This window comes from Oryza brachyantha, chromosome 5 (genome assembly GCF_000231095.2).
Source record: "Oryza brachyantha chromosome 5, ObraRS2, whole genome shotgun sequence".
Taxonomy (NCBI): domain Eukaryota; kingdom Viridiplantae; phylum Streptophyta; class Magnoliopsida; order Poales; family Poaceae; genus Oryza; species Oryza brachyantha.
In genome coordinates this window covers 2,393,320-2,417,887 of record NC_023167.2, presented here as the reverse complement: position 1 = coordinate 2,417,887, position 24,568 = coordinate 2,393,320, and the positions used below count along the sequence as shown (strand labels likewise).

At 38.8% G+C, this 24,568-nt stretch overlaps 3 protein-coding genes across 3 annotated transcripts; 2 read left to right on the top strand and 1 right to left on the bottom strand.

Moving 5' to 3' along the window:
* The first annotated feature begins 1,632 nt into the window (after positions 1-1,632).
* Positions 1,633-7,171, top strand: LOC102720795 (E3 ubiquitin-protein ligase RFI2-like). The gene is made up of 6 exons (XM_006653997.3): positions 1,633-1,822; positions 3,792-3,961; positions 4,709-4,767; positions 5,519-5,547; positions 5,631-6,039; positions 6,442-7,171. The coding sequence occupies exons 1-6, from the start codon at positions 1,648-1,650 to the stop codon at positions 6,902-6,904; spliced, it is 1,305 nt and encodes a 434-aa protein (XP_006654060.3). The 5' UTR covers positions 1,633-1,647; the 3' UTR covers positions 6,905-7,171.
* A 2,065-nt stretch (positions 7,172-9,236) lies between these two features.
* LOC102717992 (gamma-tubulin complex component 4) lies at positions 9,237-16,568 on the top strand. Its single transcript, XM_006654944.3, has 16 exons — positions 9,237-9,536; positions 10,614-10,905; positions 11,031-11,167; positions 11,435-11,533; positions 11,998-12,118; positions 12,229-12,501; positions 12,627-12,707; positions 12,798-12,881; positions 13,010-13,096; positions 13,339-13,394; positions 13,491-13,676; positions 14,078-14,303; positions 14,763-14,851; positions 15,276-15,429; positions 15,551-15,673; positions 15,807-16,568. Exons 1-16 carry the CDS (start codon positions 9,349-9,351, stop codon positions 15,870-15,872), a joined length of 2,262 nt encoding a protein of 753 aa, XP_006655007.3. The 5' UTR covers positions 9,237-9,348; the 3' UTR covers positions 15,873-16,568.
* On the bottom strand, positions 16,509-18,397 carry LOC102717712 (protein LURP-one-related 5-like). The gene is made up of 2 exons (XM_040524617.1): positions 17,816-18,397; positions 16,509-16,813 (listed from the first exon to the last, which is right to left on the bottom strand). Exons 1-2 carry the CDS (start codon positions 18,386-18,388, stop codon positions 16,682-16,684), a joined length of 705 nt encoding a protein of 234 aa, XP_040380551.1. The 5' UTR covers positions 18,389-18,397; the 3' UTR covers positions 16,509-16,681.
* Positions 18,398-24,568: the final 6,171 nt, after the last annotated feature.

The window sequence follows — 24,568 nt, the reverse complement described above, 5'->3', positions numbered from 1 at the left end:
ACGATTGATGTGATGTGAAAACATGCAATTTACATTCTTAATATATCATTCTAAAACTAAAAATAATTAAGATAATGTTGCTTTACGATAAGAGAGTATTAGCGTTAACACACTAATAGGCATGGACTTTATACAAAGAACGGACGACGGAGCAACCAACACCATTGAGTTCGGGCGACTAAAGATGTTTCTTTTGGTGATCAACCATTTTTGTTGCGTTGATGATGATTTTACGATGGAGGTAGCAGAGGTAAAGCACGACGATCGTCCAACCTATCTAGTCTTTTCGTTCCACTTTATTTTCCAGGTTTTATTTTAGATTATCAAGGAAAAGTGTACAAAAAATTACCCATAATTATTTTTTATCGCTAATAAATGGTTTCGCTTATGTTTGCAAGCAACTAAAAGATGAGGCTGAAATGTTGCAAGTAAAATAATAATTATTGCACATTCTTAGAAAACACCGTGCCATATCTTATGTGATGTTTCTACCTTAATATAACACCTTTTTGTTTTATGCTATGCCGCCATGCATGTTTGGCTTCTATGTAAGATGTTATTTAACTTGAAAAAAATACCACCTACCTTTTTATTTAATATCGGTAATTTTTTTACTTGTATTTGACATTCATCTTATCTAAAAAATATTATATAAATATATGAAAAATATAAATTATGCTTAATTACATCTAACAATAAAACAAATCACTACAACACAATTGTTTGTCATATATTTTTTATAATACAAATGATCAAACATAATAATAAAAGTCAATGACTTTAACCGTGAAGCAACATATAAAATATGTCCGCTTCCAAATGACACGGTTTACTACTAAAGCCGCGTTCGCCTAGGGGTATAAGTTAACTTACCTTCCTCGTTTCTACGCGCACACTTTCCGAACTGCTAAACGATGTAATTTTGCAAAAAAATTCTATAGTAAAGTTTTTTTAAAAAATCATATTAATCTATTTATATTTTAAGAATTAATACTTAATTAATCATGTAGTGATATTTTACTACGCTTTTCGTGTCGGGGTAAGTTAACTTACCGCCCTTTGGACGAACATGGCCTAGGTGGCAACACACAAAATCATTAGACCTACACTATATTTGCAAGGTAATTGTTTGCTTATATATATATAATTAACGATGTAAAAGAAAATACTAAAAAAATAGAAAACCCTCAAAATTAACTTTAAATATAATATTATAAATTCAAATTTGATTTACAGGTAAAAAACAAAAGCGATAAGCGAAGCCATTGCAAAAGAATAAACAAGGAAAAAGGTAAAATGGAATATCAAAATCCACAAGGGTCTCCTGGTGAAACAGCCATTTATTCCCCTCCTCTCTTTCTCCCGAGCGTTTTTTTTTTCCATCCTCACTTTCTAATTTCTCGTGGAGGCGAGCAGAATCAGATAGGCAAGAGAGAGAGAGGAGGGGAACGAGGCCGGAGGAGGCAGCGAGCGAGCGAGCGAGGAGTACTCCGGCGATTGGACAAGGCGAGGGGAGCATCGGCCGGCCGATTCCGGCGCCCTGCTGCGGCGGCCGCCGTTTCGAGCCCTCTCGGTGCTGGTTTGGTGGGATCGGGCCACAGAAGCTGGTTGGTGAGGAGGGGGGAGGGGGAGGGGGAGGGGGAGGGTATGGGTGCCGGGGAGGAGGCGAGGAAGGAGGCCGGCGAGGGGGAAGATGGGGAAGGGGTGGGCGGGAAGGAGGAGAAGGCGGCGGTGTCGTGCTCGATCTGCCTCGACGCGGTTGTCGCCGGCGGCGGGGAGAGGTCCACCGCGAGGCTGCAGTGCGGCCACGAGTTCCACCTCGGTAAGTGGCTACATCGAATGATGGTCTGACGAGTGACGATGCGGTAGGAAATTATGCGGTTCTACGTGGAGGAAGTGCGATTTTTGAATTTGGATGCGAGTAGCTGGAAATGTAATGTTTTTGTTAGGAATTGTGCCGGAATTTTGTTGAAATTGAGGTCATTCTACGTTGCTCTAGTTGTAATTGCACCGGATTTACGTTGTTCTGGTTGTAATCGTGCTGAATTTAGGGCGAATGTTAGCAAAAGTAACAAGTACTTTTGGAGGTAACAGTAAAAAATCTTAGCTGAATTTAGTTGTTCTAGTTGTTCTATTTCAGGGGGTGGATGGGTTGGGGGATGAAGGAAGATTTCGTACTAAATTTGTTTGGTATGTAGGTGAAATTTTAGCTGATGGTTTCGCTTTCAGGACAATAGTCTGGGAGCTTATGCGGTCTTATGAGTTCACATGCATCACAATTTTTTAGTACTGGTCTGGTCCGATGACTCAATAGAGTTTGTGGGTTGATCAGATCCTATGAATGGACATCAAAATAGCTCAAGTGGAGTTTCTCGGTGGTTTCTTAATGTAATGAAAATTTTGAAACAAAGCATCCGACCAAACAACTATTGTGGTAAGCGAGTAAATCACATCAGTTGAGAATTGATAATGACATGGAAACCAATAGGAACAGACAGATAGAGAAATTGTGATTCTGAGATTGGCTGGTCTGTGCAATGGTAGAGACATGTTGACATGTTGAGCAAATATACACTGGCTTCTTGATACAACGACGGACCTATGCCCCCACTAGTAACGTTCTACCAGGGCAGGCTTAGTCAACCACTGGACCAATGGTTCAACTTGCCCATTTGCACCCCTGGATGGAAGTTTGTTTGATTCCCAGGAATTTTTGGGGGTTATTAAGCTAGTTGTTGTCTTGTTGAATTTTGGTGAATGGTTGTACTTGAAGACTTGTTTGGAGGATAAGAGGATTTAAACATGTTTTGTGCCATACTTAGTAACTTAGACTCGAACTTATAGGAAATTAAAGATGACACAGATTTGAAGAGTTTTCAGTTTAATGGCTTGATGGGATGGAGCTTTTGACTAAGAGTCTGCATGCTTTCTTTGTCAAATATGGGTTGCCTTTTTAGAGTTTTAGTTATCAAACTAATCTTGTTGTTTCCTAAGTTAATAAACCCCAATGATCTTGGATTTGCTTATTAATCACTGCTCTTGTTTGTGCATTAGCAATGGTCTTTTCCATCTGTTTTCTAAGTTTGTCCATTATTAAGCTTGGTCTAATTCAAGTATATATTAGAGTTTCTAGTGTTTTCATTTGTGGCAACATTTTTTAGCTGTTGCAATGTCTAAACTAGGGCTGACTTGAAAAATGAAAGAATTAAAGGATACAATTAAGTGGCGGCATTCTATGATTACCAGTTTTAGTGCAAATATACGCAGATTCGCAGTTTACAAATAAGTGGTTGCAATAAAGTTGTGGAACAATTTGATCCATAAAGTCATAAGCTATTCTGAAGAGTGTAAGATTAGGGGCCTGTTTGGGGAGCTTCTCCCAGCTGCAGCTTTTCACAGAAGCTGCTTCTGCCAGAAGCTACCCAAACGATCCACAGATTCTCAAAGAATCTGTAGTTACAGATTCTGGAAAATAAACTAAGAATCCAGAATCTGGAGAAGCTGGGTTTAGGAGCTTTTCCAGATTCTCAGAAGCTGGCTACCAAGCAGCTGCTTCTCAGAATCTAAAGCTCCCCAAACAGGCCCTAGACACTGATCAAGGGAAGTTTTGTTAAGAGATATGGTTGTTGTTAGTTGTGAGATGCAGAAACTTACCTGTATGCTTGATGCTTTGCTGTGGTAGCCATGACTTATTGTTATATGATATTGCACTAAAAGTCTAAAATATGTTCTTAAATTCTATCCATCCTGTAATCTTTGGTTTATTTTGATGACTGTGTCATTGTTTACAGATTGCATTGGATCAGCATTCAATGCCAAAGGTGTTATGCAATGCCCCAACTGCCGGAAAATTGAGAAAGGGAATTGGCTCTATGCAAATGGTTCCCGACCTGCACAAGATGTTAATATGGATGAGTGGGCTCATGATGAAGACCTTTATGATGTTAGCTACTCTGAGATGGTATGTGACCATGTTATCCTTGATTTATTAGTCTTTTATTGCATATTATTCTTTCACTTTCTTGTTTGCCACATGGTAGCCGCGCCATGTTTTTACCAGTTTAACTGATTATGAATATGGTCTCGACCTGTTCTGTTCTTACAATGATTTTCAGTTGACCATGCTTAATTTATTCAAACCTTTTCTTTCGGAGATACCCGTGTTGCTATTTGTATATGCTTTCTGTTATTCCCGTAAGGTCAAAATCTTTAGTTATTGGTCTCTTTGCCACTGAATTCATTTAGAATTGATCTTATGATTGCCACTGGTAGCTTTTGTAGAATGCATTACTGATGCTTTCCTGTTCTACTATTTAGTCGCTTGAGGTCATGATCTCTCTGAAGAAAACAATATGGGAGCTTTGAAACATGTGCTGGTATCTGCATGTTGCGAACTGTCTAACCTTTTTTTTGTCAATTGAAGGTTACATTTGAGAGAAGTAATATATCGTAGGTCACAACTGTTTGTTTTATGTGTACAACAGTAAATCTTGTTCTCTATTGTTGTGCCTAACAGTATGCACAAATGAGTAGTTCTGAGATGAAAGTAGTCCAATCATGCTACACATTTACAATAACTTGTTGCATTTTAAAATTATTTATGTTGCTTATATTGATTCTTCATTTCTTATCATTATTTTAATTTACAGAGGCAATTACTCTGGATGCCTGTTCTGAGTTCTGACAACTATATGTTTAAATTATGCAGCCATTTCGCTTTCACTGGTGTCCATTTGGCCGTTTGGCACAACTTCCATCCTTCTTTGAGTATGTTCTTCAGTCTTCTCTTCAAATTGTGGTTTATGGTTTTATTTCAACTATTCAATCGTCCAGTTTTATTTCTAGTGCAGGACCAATGCTCGTGTTTTTCAAGTACAACAATAATATAAAACCACCATTAAATTTGCTAGTAGTGACAATTGGTCTTGTGTGGTTATTCGTCAACTAGATGCTGTATTTATGCTGGTCTGTTATGCATCGTTATTTATGTTTTGTAGAGTTAAGAAGCAGATGAGTTTAAACTCTAGGACTAGTAATGTCAACATTCTGTTTTAGGGATGAAAGAATATAGGATGAATGGTCTTAATTAGTTCTTGGTGACAAAATGCTGAACAATGTACAATTATTTTTGGGTTTACTCCAATCGTGAAGTCATGGTGCATATGGTTTTTGACAATCTCCATAGTAGTTTTCTTTCCATGATGAGATTGTACTAACACATGGATCTTCTGACAAGCCATACTGATACTGCCTAATGCAAATATGGCAATATACCATTTAAAAGTGCTGATCAGATTAACCGGTGACAACATTTATGATAATAGCTATTCATTCTTTCCTAATACCAATTGCACACAGTGAACATATCAAATGAAGTATATCTTTTGCTATACACTTCTCTTAACTACAACTATTTGTTGTGCAAAATCTATGGCTCTCTATATTAAGAGTTTCATTTCTTGAAATTGGTGATATCATTATATTATATTATTCACTTACTGATCCCCTCTTTTGCCAGGGAAGGAGAATCATCACCCCCAGTCACTTGTAAGTTCTTATTTGAAAGGGATCAATTTGTAAAAATGTAGTTATATTGAGTTTGAAATATTGATTGGATATTGTCCATGCAGTTCATGACTTCATGGGGCAACATGTGTTCACGGAGCATGTAGCTGCTGTATCTGCTGCACCCGGGGCAGCTCATCCATGCCCATATGTGGCATACTTGCATCCTCTTCCGTCATTGGCGTCATCATCAAGCTCTCATGTTCCTGAGAGAACTATGGACGGTCCTGCATATCATGATCCCTGGCATCCCTTGGCTGGTCCATCAGACGGTAGGCCCCTGCAATCAGTGCAACCTGCTGATTTTCATCATAACCATTGGGCGCATGTTCCCAATTCCTATCCTCAACCCAACAACAATAATGGGGTGGCCGAGCAACAAGGAGTCCCTTTTGGAACAATGAGGGCTGCAAGAGTTGATGGTGATACCCAGCGTCGAGGATCTTCTGTTTCTCCATCATACTTCAGCAATGGGTAATTACTTGTTCATTTCTGCCCAAATTGCTAATATGGCCACGCTATCCTTGTATGTGCTAGTTTAGTAAAATCTGTAAAGTACGGAAATTTTTTGGTTGCCAAAAATGACATTCCTGTGACCTATATACTGTTCAATTTTTACCAATACTTTTTACCCATGTTTCCTTAAGGTACAATCATGCTCTGTTTGATTGTTTATGCTATACAAAATATTAAACTGATGGTTCAGATCAATAATGGCACGAGTGTCAGGCTACCATTTTACACAGATAAAAATAAACTCCTAAAATAGCTTCAAATTCAAAATTTTATTTTGTAGAAGAGACTATTGGATTATAATGCAGCTCCTGATTATTCAATGACAAATATGTAGTTATGATGATCATTTTTTTTTGGCAGATCTGGTTCTAGATCTAGAGCTCCCAACGTTCCTCCTATGGTACCTCAATTCATGAGGGCTCATGGTGGCATTAGTGAACAGTACCAGCAGAATTCATCATCTAGCCTTTTTGCTGGGGCTCATAGATCAGGAGGCATGCGAACTGCACCACCCCCTCTACCAGAAAACCCAGCATTTTGTCTTTTCCCACCTGGTTCTTCTGGCCATAATTCAATGGAGACTGACGATGCTGGAGGAAGCCGATTCTATGCCTGGGAGCGTGATCGCTTCGCGCCATACCCACTAATGCCAGTGGACTGTGAGACAAACTGGTGGAGCTCACAGCAATCTCATGGTACTTCAGAACCCACACCTGCTCCAAGGAGATTATTTGGGCAATGGATCGGCGTCGGAAGATCATCTCCGGAAAATAGATCACCTGAGGGCTCATCATATCGGCAAATGCACACTCCAAGGATGTAGACCCTCATGAAGGAAATTTAAGTTAATACTTAACTTTTGGAATCTGAAGTTGTTTGTATGAAGATGGAAAACCCATTGTATGAAATTAAGCCTGGGTCGCGCTGTAAACCTCGAAGCAAATCTGAGAGGAAGAAACAGAAAATAACCCGGGGAGAACATTTTGATTTGGTTTATTGAGTTCCATCACGTACATATTTGAAATCAAGTTGGGATATTCGGAGTTTCACCTTGTGATGCAGTTTCTTATTATGCAATTTGTTCAATTCATATGCTTGTGCATTTATCTTTGTAGAATAGAATTACACAGACACTTCTGATAGGTTCCCTGGCAGACATGCGTTTTACCTAACGTTCTTAGCATATAAAATTGGACTTAATGCAGGAGCCTGGTACTCCACCCTGTCAAAAAAAACACGATATTTGTTTCTTTAGGGTCAAACTTCTGAAATTTGGACTAATAATTCTTTTCAAAATACGTAACTTCAAAAATATATAGCTGGTAAGTGTAGGATTATCTTGAAAGATACTAACGCCCTGTTTGGGGAGTTTTTGATAATTACAACTTATTAAAGAATTTCTAAAAGTGAAACTCTCCTTAACAACACTCATGTTTTGAGAACATAGAAAATGAACAAGTCGAAAGCTCGAAAACCTGCGTTTTCCAGGTCCAAATTATGGGAAATTGGTTTCTCACCTGCTGTTTCTTAAAATATTAGGTTTATTACTATGCAGCTTCTCGTATCATAGAACCTTTAAAGTTAGAAGCTCCTTAAGACCTTAACAATGTGTTTGAGAATCCAGATAATGAACAACAAACAGAAGCCCCATAAACAGATTATGAGCTATTGACTTCACACTCCCTCCTTAAAATAAGCTGATTATGTTGTTGCCTATATTCTCAAATTCAATCGTGAATTGTTCTATTTTTTTTATGTGAGATACTACCCCTATTTTAAAATAAAAATATTCCTAAAGAGTAATATAGATAAAAAAAATCCCTTTTAGTCCCTGTTAGAAATAATCTTGTCATTAGCATTAGCATGTTTATTTTGGTTGCATGTGGAAAATAAATGTATAGGTAGCAGCACGTGGTGCCCAAAGAAGCTTGTGGTTGTACGCGAGGTGTGTACGCGAAGATGGCCTAGAAGCCGTGCGAGACGGCCGGGTACGTGCGAGATGCCGCAGGAGCACGTCATGCACCATGACTGAAGTGGCTGAGATGGCTGGGTGATCGGTTTTGTGGCATGGAACGTAGCAAGCAAGCAATACAGTGGCTGGTTAGTTGAGTCATTAGCATAATGGCCGGGTTATTAGGATCTTAGCTAATTAGTAGGTGTGCATGGATGCACTTCGATCGTGTAGTCGTGAACGTGGCATGTGGCTGCTAGTGGCGCATGTCCTGGTCTCTAATGTCTATTTAAGCATGTATAGCATCTTGTTTAATTGAGTCAAAAAAGTGAAAAAGGTTGCGTTTGTGCAGCACCAAACTCCAGTGTTCTTCGGCCCCTGGTGTGTGTGTTCATCAGGAGTGTGTGCAAGTGTTTCTAGCTAGGGAGTGAGTGATTCCCAACAGTCCCTTCGTGGTTAATTTACAAATTTTGAGTTGATTAGATTCAATTTGTAAGTATATGATTGGCTTTGTAATTATTAGAATAACTGAGATAATACGATTGGATGCAACAATGTTTATATTGAGGTATATGTTTTTAAATTTTATAAATACTTATACTTTGGAACTAAGGTCGCGAGTTAAAAAGCCTAAGAAAGTAAGACGACCAACATCCCGTTCAAAACAGATGTAATACAATATAAAACACCTTGATTAATTTCTAGCCAATACTTTCATTTTGGATTGGGCAATCTTGCTTTGGCTACACACTAGACCATCTATTTTCTTAGACATACGAACAATGTCGAGTACACGGTCTCTACCCGACCTATAATAAATTAGACACAGATAAATAAAAGAGATAATGGTGATCTAAATTGTCACAAACAAATGATTAGCTGGTTCTAAACGAAACCATTTGTTAAATGTTACTCTGGAACAAAATATCGCTAATAAAGGGTGTCATGAAGTCTGTGTTGTTTGTTCATGATTTCTGTGTGTTTTTTCAAAAGGCTCCTTTGCATAAATTTATTATCTTACCTTTTCTAAGTAGATTCTCATATTTATAACGATTAATTCCATCGTTTTGTATTACTCAATAACTAAAAAAAATCTGATAATCTTTTATTTTTCAGCCATCAAATCAGGCAGGCAAGGTGGTATTTTTTTAATTTTTTTTAAAAAACCCACCTAATTAAAATTCTGCCGTCCCCGCCATTTCCCCCTCCGTTCCCTCACTCCCCTTCCTCTTCTCCCTCCGGCTCCGCTCGTCGCGACGCGATCTCTCGCCGAAACCCTAGGCAAAACCCACCCCCCCGCGGCGGGAGAGGGAGAGATGCTGCACGAGCTCCTCCTCGCGCTCCTTGGCTTCACCGGCGACTTCGTCCTCGACTCCTCCTCGTCCCCCTCCCCGGCGGCCCACCGCCGCCGCGCCGCGCATCCGGAGGCCGGCGGGGACGGCGACGTGGGCCCCGCCTCCTTCCGCCTCGCCCCCGACCTCACCTTCCTGCAGCCGTCCGAGAGGTACGGGATCGAGTGGACCTTTTGTCCCCGGGCCGCGAAATCTGTGGCCGCTGATGGTGGGTGCGATCTGCGAGGGAGGGGATCTGTGCGGGCTTTTGGTGGATCGAACACGAGAAATGGGGGAATTTCGCTTTGGAGTGCGGTTGTAGTGGTTGTCTACTTACTACTGGTATCGTGCTTCAGTAATTAATGGTTGTCGCTACTGAATTTACACGTGCTCCTGTTGAGCCTTGCAAGCACTGTTTATCGTTGTTAAACCCAATTAGATAGAGCATGCTGGGTTTTCCAGATTTTCTACTTCACTGGATCATATATTCGATAAAACCAATATGTGCGATGCTGTGATGGTGCATGCAATGTTCAAACTAATGGACAGTCTCAGAGCATGCCCATCAGCTCATCCATCTCATACTCTATCTACAAAATAGAAGATGAACGGTAAAAACAATAGAAGATGAACGGTAAAAACATGGTCCAGCAGTTTCTCCAACATATCCTCCAATTTTAGCCACTATCCATGTGGGGTTAGAGAAACTCTAAATAGGAATACAAAACTATTTCTTAAGTATTATATGTTGGACGGAAAATGAGTAGTTAACATATATTGGGTATGATATAAAGGATGGAATATGGATGATTTGTTGGAGTACAAATAGATATGGAGGATGAATCTTTTTTTGATGACATTCAAATGGAGATATAGAGGATCAAATTTGGATGAGCTATTGGGCATACTCTTACAATACTACGGCAGGACAAACATCCCAGAATTGTAGTCTTGGTATCTTGGACAAGGACTAGCTTAAGAAGTTGGTTTTGGATGAGTAGCTTAAGAAGTTTCCTGGAAATGTACCCTCAGTAGAGCAAGCATATATACAAGAAATTCCTTGCATGTTTTGGGTTATGGGTGTTTGACGTTAGTTATGAAATATCAATGAACACACTTTAAAAGCAAGAATATACATCTGCAAGTGAGACTAAATTTCACATTACTTCCTTTCAAAATTTTTTAGGAATCTGCATTGTGCCCATTCTTGGGTGATTCATCAAATTCTAAATGGCTTGGCACATTTGCAGGAGTGCTATCGAAAGGCTCATATCCTTGGGCTTTTACTACAGAGAACTAAATCGCTTTGCAACCGAGTCTCGTGACCTGAGCTGGATTAATTCTTCGATAGATGTTTCACCATCTCATGCTGATAAAACTGTGAAAATTAAAGTGAGGAAAGGGAGTGCATACAGGAGAGCAATTGCCAATGGTATTGCTGAGATTCTGTCAGTTTATAGATCAGCTGTTCTTCAGGTTGAGCAAAACTTATTGTCAGATCCTTTGCCTATCCTGGCAACGGTAACTCATGGGCTAAATAAGGTTTGTTATTTAAGCACTGCATTTAATGTTTTTGTATGCAAATATCATTTTCTAATTCTCTTATAACCATTTACTTGCCACTGCAAAATTTGTCAATCACTTAGACTTGTTGAACCACATTGTAGTTTGAAGTTCTTCTGCCTCCTCTTCATGAACTTGTTATGGAAATTGAGCAGAAAGACATCAAAGGTGGACAACTTCTTAACTTTTTGCATAAACGATGCCATTGTGGTGTTCCAGAACTGCAAAGCTGTATCCAAAGGTATTAACTAGATTATTTTTCTCCAGTGTCTATTTAAGAAAGACAACTTCTATTCCATCCTTTCATGTTTGCATGGGAACTTTTGCACTTCCATCTTCAAAGCAACTAATTTTCCCAATATATCCCTTGTTTTTCCATAAATGATGTCTCTTCATACTAGGCTGATATTGTGCATTTTTTCGTTGCAAATTGTCTGTGTTCCCTAAAAGGACCTAAATGCTGTATATTTCTTTTTTACTTCCTTTTTATTGATGGGGGGTAAAACAGACTTCTTTGGCATGGACACCAAGTCATGTTTAACCAGCTGACGTCTTGGATGGTTTACGGGATCCTTCAAGATCAATACAATGAATTTTTCATTAGAAGGTGAACATTGCTTACATATCTTGCATTAAATTGTCCCGTTCTTTGTTTTATTCCTGCTTCTCTGTTACTGCCATATATCCAATTGTGCATCTTGGCCTTCTAAGTTGTAATTGAATATTTCAATTGGAGATGCCAAATGACCCAAATCTGTAAGCACCTTTAAGTTCTGGTTATAACATGGGAGATTTTAATCTATTTGATACACCTCTATTTACATATGTTTAATTTCTCTATTTCTTTCCTCATATCCATTCCCTTTCTTGTCTTGAGTACAAACTCCTACATAGTCTAATACTGTCAACTTTAGGGATGACAATGTTTTGCTAGATGCTCATCATTTATATCCTTAAATCCAATATTCTATATGAGAACTAAACTAGTTGCCTCTCGTTGATAACTATTAGTATTAACTGCTGAACCATAATGCCATTCTGCAATACAAAATTTATTGCCTTGCTTTTCAGACAGGAAGATAGGGATGAGGAAAATGAATCATCTCAGGTGGATGCTGCTGACAAGTTTACGCAGAAATCAGCTAAAGAGGCATCCCTGGCTAGTTGGCACACAGGATTTCATGTATCATTGGTATGCTAGTATTCTTATTGGTATTACCAAGTGCATGCATATGAAATATTTGTTGTTAGGATGGTGGTCATGATCTGATGGGTTTCATTTTTGTGTTCCTTACTTGACAGGATATGTTGCCTGAGTATATACACATGCGAGTTGCAGAATCAATTCTTTTTGCTGGCAAAGCAATAAGGGTTCTTCGAAATCCTAGTCCTGGTGCTACCTTGCAGGAATCCATGAACCAAAGTCAGAATCTGAAAGGATCTTTTAGAATACAAAATCACACAGGAGGTTCAGGTGCTCTGAAAGATCTACCAAACTTCCCTAACATAAGTGCAGAAGAATTGTTGCCTCAGGCTGAAGCAGATAAAATTGACGCCATGCTCAAAGAGCTAAAGGTAACTTTCAACTTCCATCTTTTATTCCATGCTCTTTTGTTTTACTGAAACATTTTGTTTGTCCTTGCCCTTTCACAAGAGCGGTGCTCATATGACCAGATGGCTTATTTCTTTTGTTTTTACAGCATTCTTCAGAATTTCATAAAAGGTTATTTGAGTCTGCTGTTGGTTCAATACGAACAATGGCAGCTAATCATCTCTGGCAGGTACTGGATAGCTTAATAGCTTAATGCATTCTATATTTTATCAGTGTTACATACGACAGTAACAACACCTGGTGTTTCCTTTGGTAAAAGCTAGTGGTTGTACGTGCTGATCTCAATGGTCACTTGAAGGCACTGAAAGATTATTTTCTCTTAGCGAAAGGTGATTTTTTCCAGGTAAGCAGGCAGTCCACTGAAGTATCTTTTCAATTCTCTTACAAGTTCTCCATTCTTTCATTACAATGGAAAATTTTCTTTCTAGTTGCTTTCTGATTTCTTTCATTTGTAACCATGTTTCTAAGCAGTGTTTTCTTGAGGAAAGTCGCCAATTGATGCGACTACCACCTCGTCAATCTACAGCTGAAGCAGATCTCTTGGTTCCATTTCAATTGGTAAGAATGTGTTCCTTTTTTGTTCTAGCAGACTTGATGAGATCCAATTTTATGTATTTTCGCTTTACTAGTATGTGTGTATTTTCACCAACTACAGATCTATATTTCCTCTTATCTGGTATGGCTCCTTTTGTCAGTAAATGTATCTGATTTTTATCCTCTTATCTGCTTTGGTACCTCATGCCAGTAAATAGATTTGATTTTTGCAGCCATGATATATTTGCTGTTATTAATTCCCTCAGGCTGCACTGAAGACTATAGGTGACGAGGACAAATATTTTGCCAGAATCTCGTTAAGGTTGACATCCCTTACTACCTCATAGTAATTCATTTCAGGCCTTCTCTGGTTATTGTTAGTTCTGCATTTAAAACTAGTTTTGATTTCTTATTGTAGAATGCCATCGTTTGGTATAAAAGCTAGTACTTCACAGAAGGATCTACAGAAGGCCAGTACTCCAGAGATTTCTGCACATGGAAAGGGGACCTCAGAATTGGCACTTGATGGGTGGGATAGTATTGCTCTGGAATATTCTGTTGATTGGCCACTGCAGCTGTTCTTTACTCCTGATGTTGTGTCTAAGTACGTGTGGCTTTGTATCTCAACTAAATACTCCTTCCATTGACTTTTATATGTTGTCTTTTGATTTCAAAACTGTCAAACTTTCAAGATTTTGATCAATGGTTAATAAGCATACAAATATTTAGCGTAGAAAGTTATACCTATAAGTTTGTATTTCAATGATCTTTCACATAACATTGGTCAAAATTAATGATCAAAATTTAGTCTTGAAGACTTCTCTAGGATCATAATACGCCTTATAAAAGTGAACAGAGAGAGTAAGCTCTTTTGAATTCCATATTCTTGCATTGTGAATTTACTTCTGAAGTTAACAGCATGATTCATGCTACTCATACATGTGAGCGAGGACTATCTCTTGAGCTATTTACTTTATCTATTTTAAATACGTAAACCTCATACAGGTATCGGAAGGTTTTTCAGTATCTCATCCGATTGAAGAGGACACAAATGGAACTTGAGAAATCCTGGGCAGCTGTAATGCATCAAGACCATGCTGATTTTTCTGATTATTGCAAGGATCGGAAAAACAGCTCTGCAACACAACTACGCCGGCAACGCACTAAGCCTTTGTGGAGGGTAAGGGAGCATATGGCTTTCCTTATCAGGAACCTACAGTTTTATATTCAGGTAATACTGGATAGACATTCTCTTCATATTTCTTTGCTAATTCCAAATGCCACTCTTATTTCTGTGTATAAAGCTTTCCGACGTGATGATTTTATTGTCATCTAGTCCTAGTCTTGAAGCATTGTTTCTGTATATCACGCTATTTGGTCCTGGGCCAGGTGTTTCTTTATAGTCTTATTGCGCCCCATTGAAATGTAAAAAAAAAAAAATGAAATTTTGGTTGGTAACCAACTGGTAACTGTTTGCCAGACAGTTACCACCCATTATTTATTTCATATTTAAATCTTGAATTTGAGTTCGTAGGCTTCTGGCTGGTAAACCCCCACCTGTCCTAGGCCCTAGTCCCTAGACTGATCTGGGAATGTACTTTCCTTTTTTCTGCCTTTTGTATTACTTGAACAAACATTTGGTTGGTTTGGTAATTTCTCTTTCTCTCCATATATTGGACTTCCCTTGCAGGTTGATGTAATTGAGTCACAATGGAATGTTTTACAAACTCACGTTCAAGATTCACATGATTTCACAGAACTAGTGAGCTTTCATCAAGAGTAAGCAACCATTTTTTACCTTTTCCTCTATAAAATATGTTTCATATTTTATTGAGAGGAATAATTGCATTTGTTGGTAATTTGTGTCAACTTCATTGGATGAAATATGAGTCAGTTGACCTGTGTGTTTTAGGAAGCTTTGCTATGTGTTGTAGCTTAGTGTATTTGCAAGTTTCCACATTCGATAGCAGTAAGTGTTTTCTATTACCTGAAGCATGTGGAATTTTATTTTTTATAAGTTGGACCCTTTTCATAAGATGCAATGATTTCCCTTTTACTTTTGTTGGCTAGACGTTGCGGAATTGATTTATGCTACGGAAATTTTTTTGTTGGCTGACTTTGCATTGGAATTTTGTATTTCCTTTCACATAAGTAAATAAAAAACCTTTAATATCTTGTCTGATTATCACATCTGGAACTGCAGGTATTTGTCAGCTCTAATTTCACAATCCTTCTTGGATATTGGATCGGTGTCTAGAATACTGGACAGCATAATGAAGCTTTGTTTGCAGTTCTGCTGGAGCATCGAACAATATGAAAACAGCAGAAACATGTTCGAGATTGATCACATAACTGAGGTATCGTCCTACCTTTCTGACTGTTCCTAAACAGAGGAGCATTTGTTTTTATATCAAAGTCTCAATACCTCTTTGCCTGGTTTCTTATTAAACATAGCTACCACTTTTTTGATGCTAACAGGAGTTCAACAAGAAATCAAATTCACTGTACACTATCTTAAGGAGTAGTCGGCTTGCAGGGAGTCAGAGAGCACCTTTCCTGAGGCAGTTTCTGATGAGGCTAAACTATAATTCTTTCTTCGAGGTAAGCCAAGCCTACCAATTTGCATCTTGTAAATTATGCTCATGCATATTTCTCTCTTCTTAAAACTATACCAGTATTCCTTTTAATGCCATAATATTTCTTTTTACCTGACTAATTTTCCTCTGAATGGTAGACTACTGCTAGGGGAGTGATGAATTCAGGCAGGCTGCGGCCAAGCACTGCAGGTACCCAGCTGTGATTCTACACGAGGGTGTTTGCTATGCTGCCACTGCTGCTGTCACTAACCAACAAAAGTGAGGCCACTATTTCTGTTTCTGAAGACTAGTGGTGTTGTGCGTGTAAGGTAGGGGATAATTTGTAGCTGATGTAAATCATGATACTAGCAAGCATATTAATCAGTAGAAGTTTGCCCTGTAAAGTGTGAAGTACTAGATCATGATCATGGTTGTTTGTGCTGATAGTGTGCTTGTGATACCTTGTCCACATTTCTCCCCCTGTCGTCTGTTAATGCTAGCTTCGTCAACCTTGGAGCGTCAATGCCATGGAGACCCAGATCGATTCTGACAAGTGACGACCTGGGCGTCTGTAAATTATGGGTGTTGACCTGGATTAAGCATAGTCAGATGTTGACCGGGCCATCCATTTCGACAGCTAGCCTAGATGGTGATGCCATGAGGTGATCCATGACTGGTCTGATCTAAACAGCCTCAAGCATTTGGACCTGAAGAGGGATGAACATCTAAACCACATTAATTAAGTACACATTGGCTGCGTTCTTGTGCTAGGTTATTTATAGAGTTTTTCTTGTATTTTCCACGTATGTTTTCCAACTATTAAATTATGTATTTTTTAAAACTTTCTATATAGACGTTCATCGTATTATCTTTCTATTGTTTATACTTTTAAATAGTTATTACAAAAATTAGACAATCTTTCATGTATCAACAACGAAAGAACACAGCCATTATCAACCTCGGTCGATCACATCCTGTTGTATGAGTTTGTTTGTTGCAATGCATCCCTCTAGCTAACTGAGTGGTCGTCTTGTCACCGGTAGGAGTTGGAGATCATAAGCATGGCCATGGCGACGGCCTTGTCCATCCCAGGCTGCACCGTCAGCGACAGCACGTCCTTCCCAAGCAACGTCGTCTTCCTCGGTCCTCCTCGCTTCCTTCTCACCTGCAAACAACATTTTACATTTGCATGTTTTTGATTTGAGTACGTCGTCTTGCTTCCATATCAATGCATAGATGGATGGATGCATGCTCTTCCAAGAACTAGCTAGATCATACCAACTTCTAATGCATGCGATACAAGTATGAATTATAACTAGCATTTTTTTAAGATAATAGAAACGCATGTAACTCTAACGGTCTAACCATCTCTGCTATGGAGCGAGATCCTTTGACATAAAAGTTAGAGGGACTCGAGGGCAGACATGTGGGCCCATGGACGGTGGGACCAAAATGTTGGTGAATAACATCCCTCTAACATTACGTCAGAGGAACTGCATCCCTCTGCTATACCAAGTAGCGAAGAATTACCATCTAGGTTATTTTAGGGTCTGTCTTGTGCAAAATACTTACGAAACACTAAATTTATGTGATGAAATACGATGATAATTAACCATTTATACGAATCCATGATGTACTTTTATAGCAACGTAAAACACCCATAATTTTTTGTAATGCACTATTTCATTGATGATCAATATTCAATATAGCATACTTCCTATATGATGTTTTCGCCGTACATAAATTCATCCATGGATTAGTGATTATGTCTTATATAAGTGTCTAAATTCATTAGTATCCATATGAATATATATGGAGTATCATACCATCCTAGAACGCACATCGCGCTCTACGGTTTGTGCAGGCGTACGTGTAGCACAATATGACAACATGCCAAAATATATCATCCTGCAGGCAACCGAGCGCAGGAATGCATCAATCATCTTGAGGGATTGTGTAGCTATGTGCTACGGTGTGATCAATTATCGATTAAGAAAACATGCAAACTTGTGAATGTGATCAATATATCATCGACTGAGAAAAAGCATGAAAAACTGATGATTTGTTGTGTTATTGCATATTTATCAACTAAAATTAGATCAAATCTTGTCACATAAACACCAAACCATTTATGACTAAAGGGACTATATAGCTAGCATGTATATACCTCGGCGACGAGGGAGTTGGCAGAACCGGAGCGATGAACCCTAGACCACTCTTCCCGGCGAGACCAGCTCATGCGGTAGCGCCCATGGCCGCACGCCGGTTCGTCGCCGTCGCCGGCGCCGGCGGCCAGCATGGACACGGTGCAGCTCGAGTTGCCCACGTCCTTGGTGGCCCTCATCATGAGACGATGGGGCTCATCTTGGGAAGTGTCGCCGTCGTCGGCGTCGCCCTTGTACACCTCCCATGTCTCCACCAAGCTCAGCAGCGCCCTGCAATGGCGGCGGCGGCGGACGGTGAGGAGGACGCGGCCGGCGTGGTCCATCAGCGCCATGCTGCCGCGGCCGGCGTAGTTGTCCACGCGGAACACCATCCGCCCGTCCGCGTCGTCGAACACCGCGTACCCGTCGCCGTGGAACACCAGCGACTTGCACCACACCGTCAGCCGGGACACCTTCGCCGCCGCCGGCGTCGAACGCAACCGCGGCTCGTCGTCGACCTCCTCCTCTTCCTCCGCCGCCACTTTCGCCCTCTTGTTGGCTCTCGGCGCCGCCGCCGCCTGGTCCAGCAGCGCCATGGGCTGACTGACTGACGACGTACGTACGGTCGCCGGCGACGTCGCTGAGCTGCAGGTAGCTCCGGCGACGACGTGGGGCGCGTGGGGCGGCGCAGCTTTCGCTTGCCTTTCAAGTAGTTGTCGTGCTATATATAATTTATGTAGCCTTTGATTTCTTGCGTGCGCCCACTAAGCAGGATTTGTTTTATTTCTTTAAAGTTTTTTTATGCGCGGAAGCAACTAGGTACATTTTTTTTTGGTGGAGACAGTTAGATATTTTCTGTTGGAATAATAGAGTAAATTACTGTTTGGATCATATTAATTACCTAAGTTTTACTTTAAAGATTACTTGGCACTTAAATATCTTTCTTTTTTTTTTTACTTTAGACAGAATAACTTTTCTATTGCTGTAGTTTGGACCAACTCAAACATTTTTTATATACATCAACAATATCAAACATATTGAGCCATAGACAGGTGAACTCCTGCCTATGTGCACTCTGTATTTTTACCAAAAAATGAGATTAGATATAGCAAGAAAAATGTTCGAGGTGGTCCAAAACATAATAATAACAAAATTATCTGATACAAAATAAAAAGATAGGCTTAAATGTGGACTAAAGTAAAACTTACTAATAAAAGGTGAGCCAAAGTGCAATTTACTCTATTATTAGTAATAAAAGGTGATGGTACTTTGAGTCAAATTTTATTACTCCAGTTTTACTCAGACCACCTTAATTTTTATTTTAACCAGCTAAATTTGCTATTGTTACGGTTTAAATTACACGAGCAATTTTCTCATCTTAAACACATCAATTCCAATACACCATAGAAACCACATCTACGTGCTATCCATATATTTATCGAAGGTAGATTAGATATGGCCGAAACGTTAATTGGGGTGGCCCATACCACAACAATAATAAGTTTATCCAGTCTAAAGTAAAAAATATAGTTAAGAATGATCCAAAGTGAAATAATTTACTCGTATTTTTATGTAGATATATACAGTAATATTTTGTGATCGATGCTTAGCTATTCTCATTTGATTTCTCCACACCACTTTAAATGTCTGAGTCTGAAGTTTGTGATGCTGCCGTTTTGATTTCATCGTCACAACTTTAAATGTTTGAGTCTGACGGATTGCACAGCCAAAAAATACTAATATGTAATACTACATGTCCCAAAATATAATCATTTTAATTAGGTTGTTTAGCAGATATTAAGTTTAAGAAAAAAGAATTATGACGTCTTTATAATAAATAAAGAATGAATGGGAGTGAGAGGGTGTGTGAGGATAAAATAAGAATAATCAACACAACAAGTGATTGATTGGACATGTAGTATTGTGAATAATGCTAAGTGGCTGTATGGATCCAGAAATATTTTTGTAGTCCCTTGTCATGTTGGATGTTCGGACGTTAATGATGAGTATTAAATATGGCAAAATTTGCTACATGGCATCGAAAAAACGTTAATTAGCCGGTGGACACCGTAAGATCACGAATTTGCTGTAGGGCACCATAAAAATATGTTAATTAGCTGGTAGACACTCCGATCCTTATTTTATTAATTTCGCAGTAAAAAAATTTAAAAATGACGAGATTGCCCTCGGTGGCCAGGTCGCCGCCGCCCTCGCCGGAGCTAGATCACCGCCGCTGCCACCTGCTCAGTCACCCTGTAGGCTAGGATTCGGGTGTGGTACGACGCCAAGACCGACTGGGTCTGATAACCGGAGCATAACGGGTTGATCACCGAGGGCAATCTCGTTATTTTTAAAATTTTTGACTCCAAAATTAATAAAATAATGGCTGGAGTGCCTACCATCTAATTACCATGTTTTTGTGGTGCCCTACAGCAAATTCATGATCTTACGGTGTCCACTGGCTAATTACACATTTTTTCGATGTCCTGTAGCAAATTTTGCCATTAAATATAGACTGATAATAAAACTAATCGCATAAATAAATGCTATTTCATTACACAAATTTTTTAAGCATAATTAACCCACGATTAGCAAATGTTTATGGTAGCATCATATTTGACAATCACGGACTAATTAGGCTCAAATAGATTCGTCTCGCGAAATAGTTCAGAGTATGAGATGAATTTTATTGGTCTATATTTAATACTTCTAATTAGTGTTTAAACATTCGATGTGACAGGAACTAAAAAAAGTTGAGGGAAATAAACACCCCCTAAATATACTTATATTTTGGGACATGATTGAAATACTGAAATACTTACATTTTGTGATAAAGAGAGTAGTTGAAAATAGTTGCCGTCTCTAATGATTAGAGGACACTATACAAATATTTGGTCAGTGGTTTGTAGCGGTGAATCCCTAACGATTGGTGAACAGTCATTAGCTAATATTGTGACCTCTAACGGTTAGAGGGAGGGATAAGCCGTTATGGACCATTATCGATTAACTGAAAGATGCATATTCTTTTATTATGAGAAATTCTAAATCCTGGCATTGATAAATAACTGGTTCTATAAATTGCAGTCCACGAATATAAGATCTTCAAAATACAATTGTACAATTGCTTTTGTCGCACTTTTACCACTGTTGTCAGGTTACTATCACTGAAGCCATATATATAGGAGTATAAAAATGTCACTCTGTGTTCTGTTTGTTTGTTTTTGTATGCAACTATTTGCACGAGAAACACGTACGCATGCTGAATATAGTTCCATAGATATGCAGACATATGCAGATGCAGTTGACCTAGCTAAGGTCGCGTTCGGGTAGAGGAGAGGGTAAGTTAACTTATTAGATTAGTACATGATTAATTAATTATTAATTATTAAAAAATATAAAATAGATTAATATAATTTTTTAAAATAACTTTCCTATAGAATTTTTTATAAAAAATATACCGTTTAGCAGTTCGGAAAGTGTGCGCGTGAAAAAGGAAGGTAAGTTAACTTATGGGTGGGTGGCGAACGCGGCCTAAGCCAGCTGCCTACAAGATTCCCTAATCCAAATATTTTTATCAACTCTATTTTTAATTCAACTATCATTCTATACATGTCACATTCAACATGTTGAGATGCTTGTTCTCCTCTCCAAACTGTGTGGTATGTCAAAGTACCCATAGCTTGTTGATCCCATCTAAAAAAGAAATAAAAAAGGCTAGATTAATATTCATATGCTTGCCTTTTTTGGTTTTTTGTTGTCATTTTTTTCCCTGCGCTGAAGCTACCAAGCATATTTTGCTTCTTAATAAATTAAGAGTTGAAATTAGGGTCGTGATCCATGTGTTCAAATATTTTATCGTCGTTTGATCATGCATGCATGTTAATGTGTACATCTCAATACCTAGATTAATAATTAGACATTTAGACTGGGTTTGCATGACTTCAGGCAACTATTTCTAGAAAGGGAATGGTGTTAGTTAAAACAAATAATTCAGCACAGCCTGTCCGCTTTCTTTTTCCGAGATCACAATCTACCTAAATAATTATTTTCTCAACTAAGCTACCTTGTTTCTGTCCTAATTATTCATCAGATTATTGAAGCATATTACTTGTTTCACACTTAAAAAAATGCGGTTTTTCTCAAAAACCTTTCTTTTACCATCACATTGATTTCTGCACGTTTTTCAAAATGTATCTGGATATTCTTTTGTTCAGACACATTTTGAAAGACACCAAAAAATGCTTATAAATAAAGATGTTATTTGTCGAGCTTATTTCTCAAAATATTTATAAATAATGGTTAGAGGACCTGTTAAGAAGCCCTTTTGCGTGTTGCATCGTTCAGCCCCTTTCCACTACTTTTCTTTTCTCGGCCTCTCTTTTTCTCCCTAGTCTTCTCTCCTAATCACCTCTCCTCTCTAACGGGCGATAGGCACAAGTGACAGTGATGGTCGAAAGTGGCTGGTGGTGCAGTGAAGGCCAACATCCACAGTGACGGGTGTGGTGTCGATTGGCACGACAAGCGGAAGCTGCCAGCGCCTGGCACGACCACGAGCAGATCTAGAGCCACTGGCCCCGCTACGAACAGATCTAGCACTGGTTAACTCGACTGGTCTAGGGCTTCTCCTTCTCTGCCTTTTCATTGCTAGCCAACCTGACTTCACCTCTTTCGCCCTAGATCGCCGTTGGCAGCCATGGGAGGGACAAAGGAGGTGCTGGTCACAGATAGGCATGGTGGTGGAGAAGAATGGTTGCATCCGTCGTGGATGATTGTGCCAGACATATGGGCTAGGTTTTGGAATTGTTTTTGGGGATTATTTTCTGAAATTTCTTTGTGTAGATGAACGACGTAACTTGTTCATTTGTGAAATTGACTGTCATAGGCAGGTGCAAGGACCACATCTGAAAATTTCAAAATTTTCACAGATATCGAAGGTCAGGTGGGCCTTGCACCCACGTGTGAAAACCAATTTAAAAATATGCAAAAACCATCTTTGGAGTAGTGTTTTATTTTCTCCCTATAATCTAGTAGATAATCTGTCACAATAATTCACTGAATATTGTAAATCAAACAAGACCCAAAAGTTATATAGTTCCAAACTGGAATTCCAGAATTGAATTACCTTCTGCAGATCAAAGATCAAATTTTTTTGAGGAAGGCGGCAGGAGTTCTGCCAAATTCATACTAGAGAGAAAAAAACAAGACCTGATACAACCACACTATCGTACCGACGGACGCGTCAAGCACAGAAGCGTCCACTCCAGAAAACTAAAGGAAACAGAAAGCTCATAAACTAAAGGAAACAGAAAGCTAATATTAAATCAAAGATCATATTTAATACACATTTCATTCTATATTATATTTCTAGGAGAGTATCTCAACTAAAAGAAAGCTCATAAACTAAACTGGTGATCAATTCTTGAAAGTAACGTATGAGTGGAACTATATTGCTGTCAAGCTTAGTTTGTGCTGATCCATGGAATTAAACTGAAGTGGCAGCAACCATTGACCTGTAGCAACATATACTATATAATCCAAAGTCGGACCGATTCATACATGGCTAATTATATACATATATCTAGCAAGTATGATCAGTTCAAACAAAAGCTAGTTAGCATCGCTGTTAAGGAATGAATAAGTGCGTGCAAAACGTGCACCTGTCCATCTGATCAATCTCCAACGATACTAGAAAAAAAATGGCTGATAATTAAAGAATGAATGAATGAAATCATGAATGAGAGAGAGGTTTACATATATGTAAATGGCCTCACCATTACTTTCACATTAATTTGGATATATCTGGCTGGATTTTCTTTGGTTCTTCCCAAAAGGTCACCATCTTGTGAGCATGATTCAATTTTGGTCCGAAACTTCTGAAATTTCAGGAATTTTGGTTGCCCTAATAGCAAATCTTTTTGGCTGGCAGAGAAAATGCAATTTTTAATAAGTAATTTTTATTAGATTCAACAAAAAACCGTTCAAATTTCAATATTTTTCGCTCTGAAATTTATTGAAAATTTTGCTTCTATTTAGTAACCTGAAAATATTTTTGATTTCTTTGATCTATAAAACACTGATTGTGAGTTGCAAGCAAATAGCATAAGCCATTTCATAGCAGATTTGTTTAGTGAGCTGGCATACATCTACTTCACTGCTCTGCTAGCTAGGACTACATCACAGTCACGGCCGAAACAAAAAAAAATACCATTTCTTTTGCGTATAATTTGCTCTACGCCGATTCCTTTAACGTCAAACATCAACTACTGGATAGTTTTAACCTACCCATCAGTTTGACATCCCATTGAAAACTCCAGCTTAGTATCAATGTTCTTGCTACAAGTTCATCTGTGGGCTCAATATAGTTCATCCCCTTCCAGTTCTGCAAGTGACAAACAAGCTCGAAAGCACACACTCTTATATGGATTAAAGATAATCCTAGGAAACTACTTTATCATAAAGCAACCATTACGATTGCCTACTATTTCCATATTAATTTTTTCTAAGCCTTTGTTCATCCACGGGTCCGAACTATAGAAGAAAGAAAGCAACACAATCAAGTAGCACGCAAGCTACGACAGGTTGACAACACATATTCTCTTCTTATAACTCACATGGCAGCTCTTAGATGTATATGTAGATAAAATGTTGATGCATATATATGGCTCATTTTATAGCTGCTGTATTCTGATCTGTCATTAATATGGAGGGAATGCTACGATAACCACCGGAAAGAAATAATCAAAATCACAAAAGCGTAAAAGAATAATCAAGACCTA

Excerpts from the sequence above, each read along its gene's own strand:
- LOC102720795 (XM_006653997.3), top strand. The coding sequence starts at position 1,648 with ATGGGTGCCGGGGAGGAGGCGAGGAAGGAGGCCGGCGAGGGGGAAGAT. Across the intron at positions 5,548-5,630 it reads ATCATCACCCCCAGTCACTT|TTCATGACTTCATGGGGCAA; the intron begins GTAAGTTCTTAT and ends TTGTCCATGCAG. Across the intron at positions 6,040-6,441 it reads CCATCATACTTCAGCAATGG|ATCTGGTTCTAGATCTAGAG; the intron begins GTAATTACTTGT and ends TTTTTTTGGCAG.
- LOC102717992 (XM_006654944.3), top strand. The coding sequence starts at position 9,349 with ATGCTGCACGAGCTCCTCCTCGCGCTCCTTGGCTTCACCGGCGACTTC. Across the intron at positions 9,537-10,613 it reads TTCCTGCAGCCGTCCGAGAG|GAGTGCTATCGAAAGGCTCA; the intron begins GTACGGGATCGA and ends GCACATTTGCAG. Across the intron at positions 11,168-11,434 it reads CTGCAAAGCTGTATCCAAAG|ACTTCTTTGGCATGGACACC; the intron begins GTATTAACTAGA and ends GGGGTAAAACAG.
- LOC102717712 (XM_040524617.1), bottom strand. The coding sequence starts at position 18,388 with ATGGCGCTGCTGGACCAGGCGGCGGCGGCGCCGAGAGCCAACAAGAGG. Across the intron at positions 16,814-17,815 it reads CCAACTCCCTCGTCGCCGAG|GTGAGAAGGAAGCGAGGAGG; the intron begins GTATATACATGC and ends TGTTGTTTGCAG.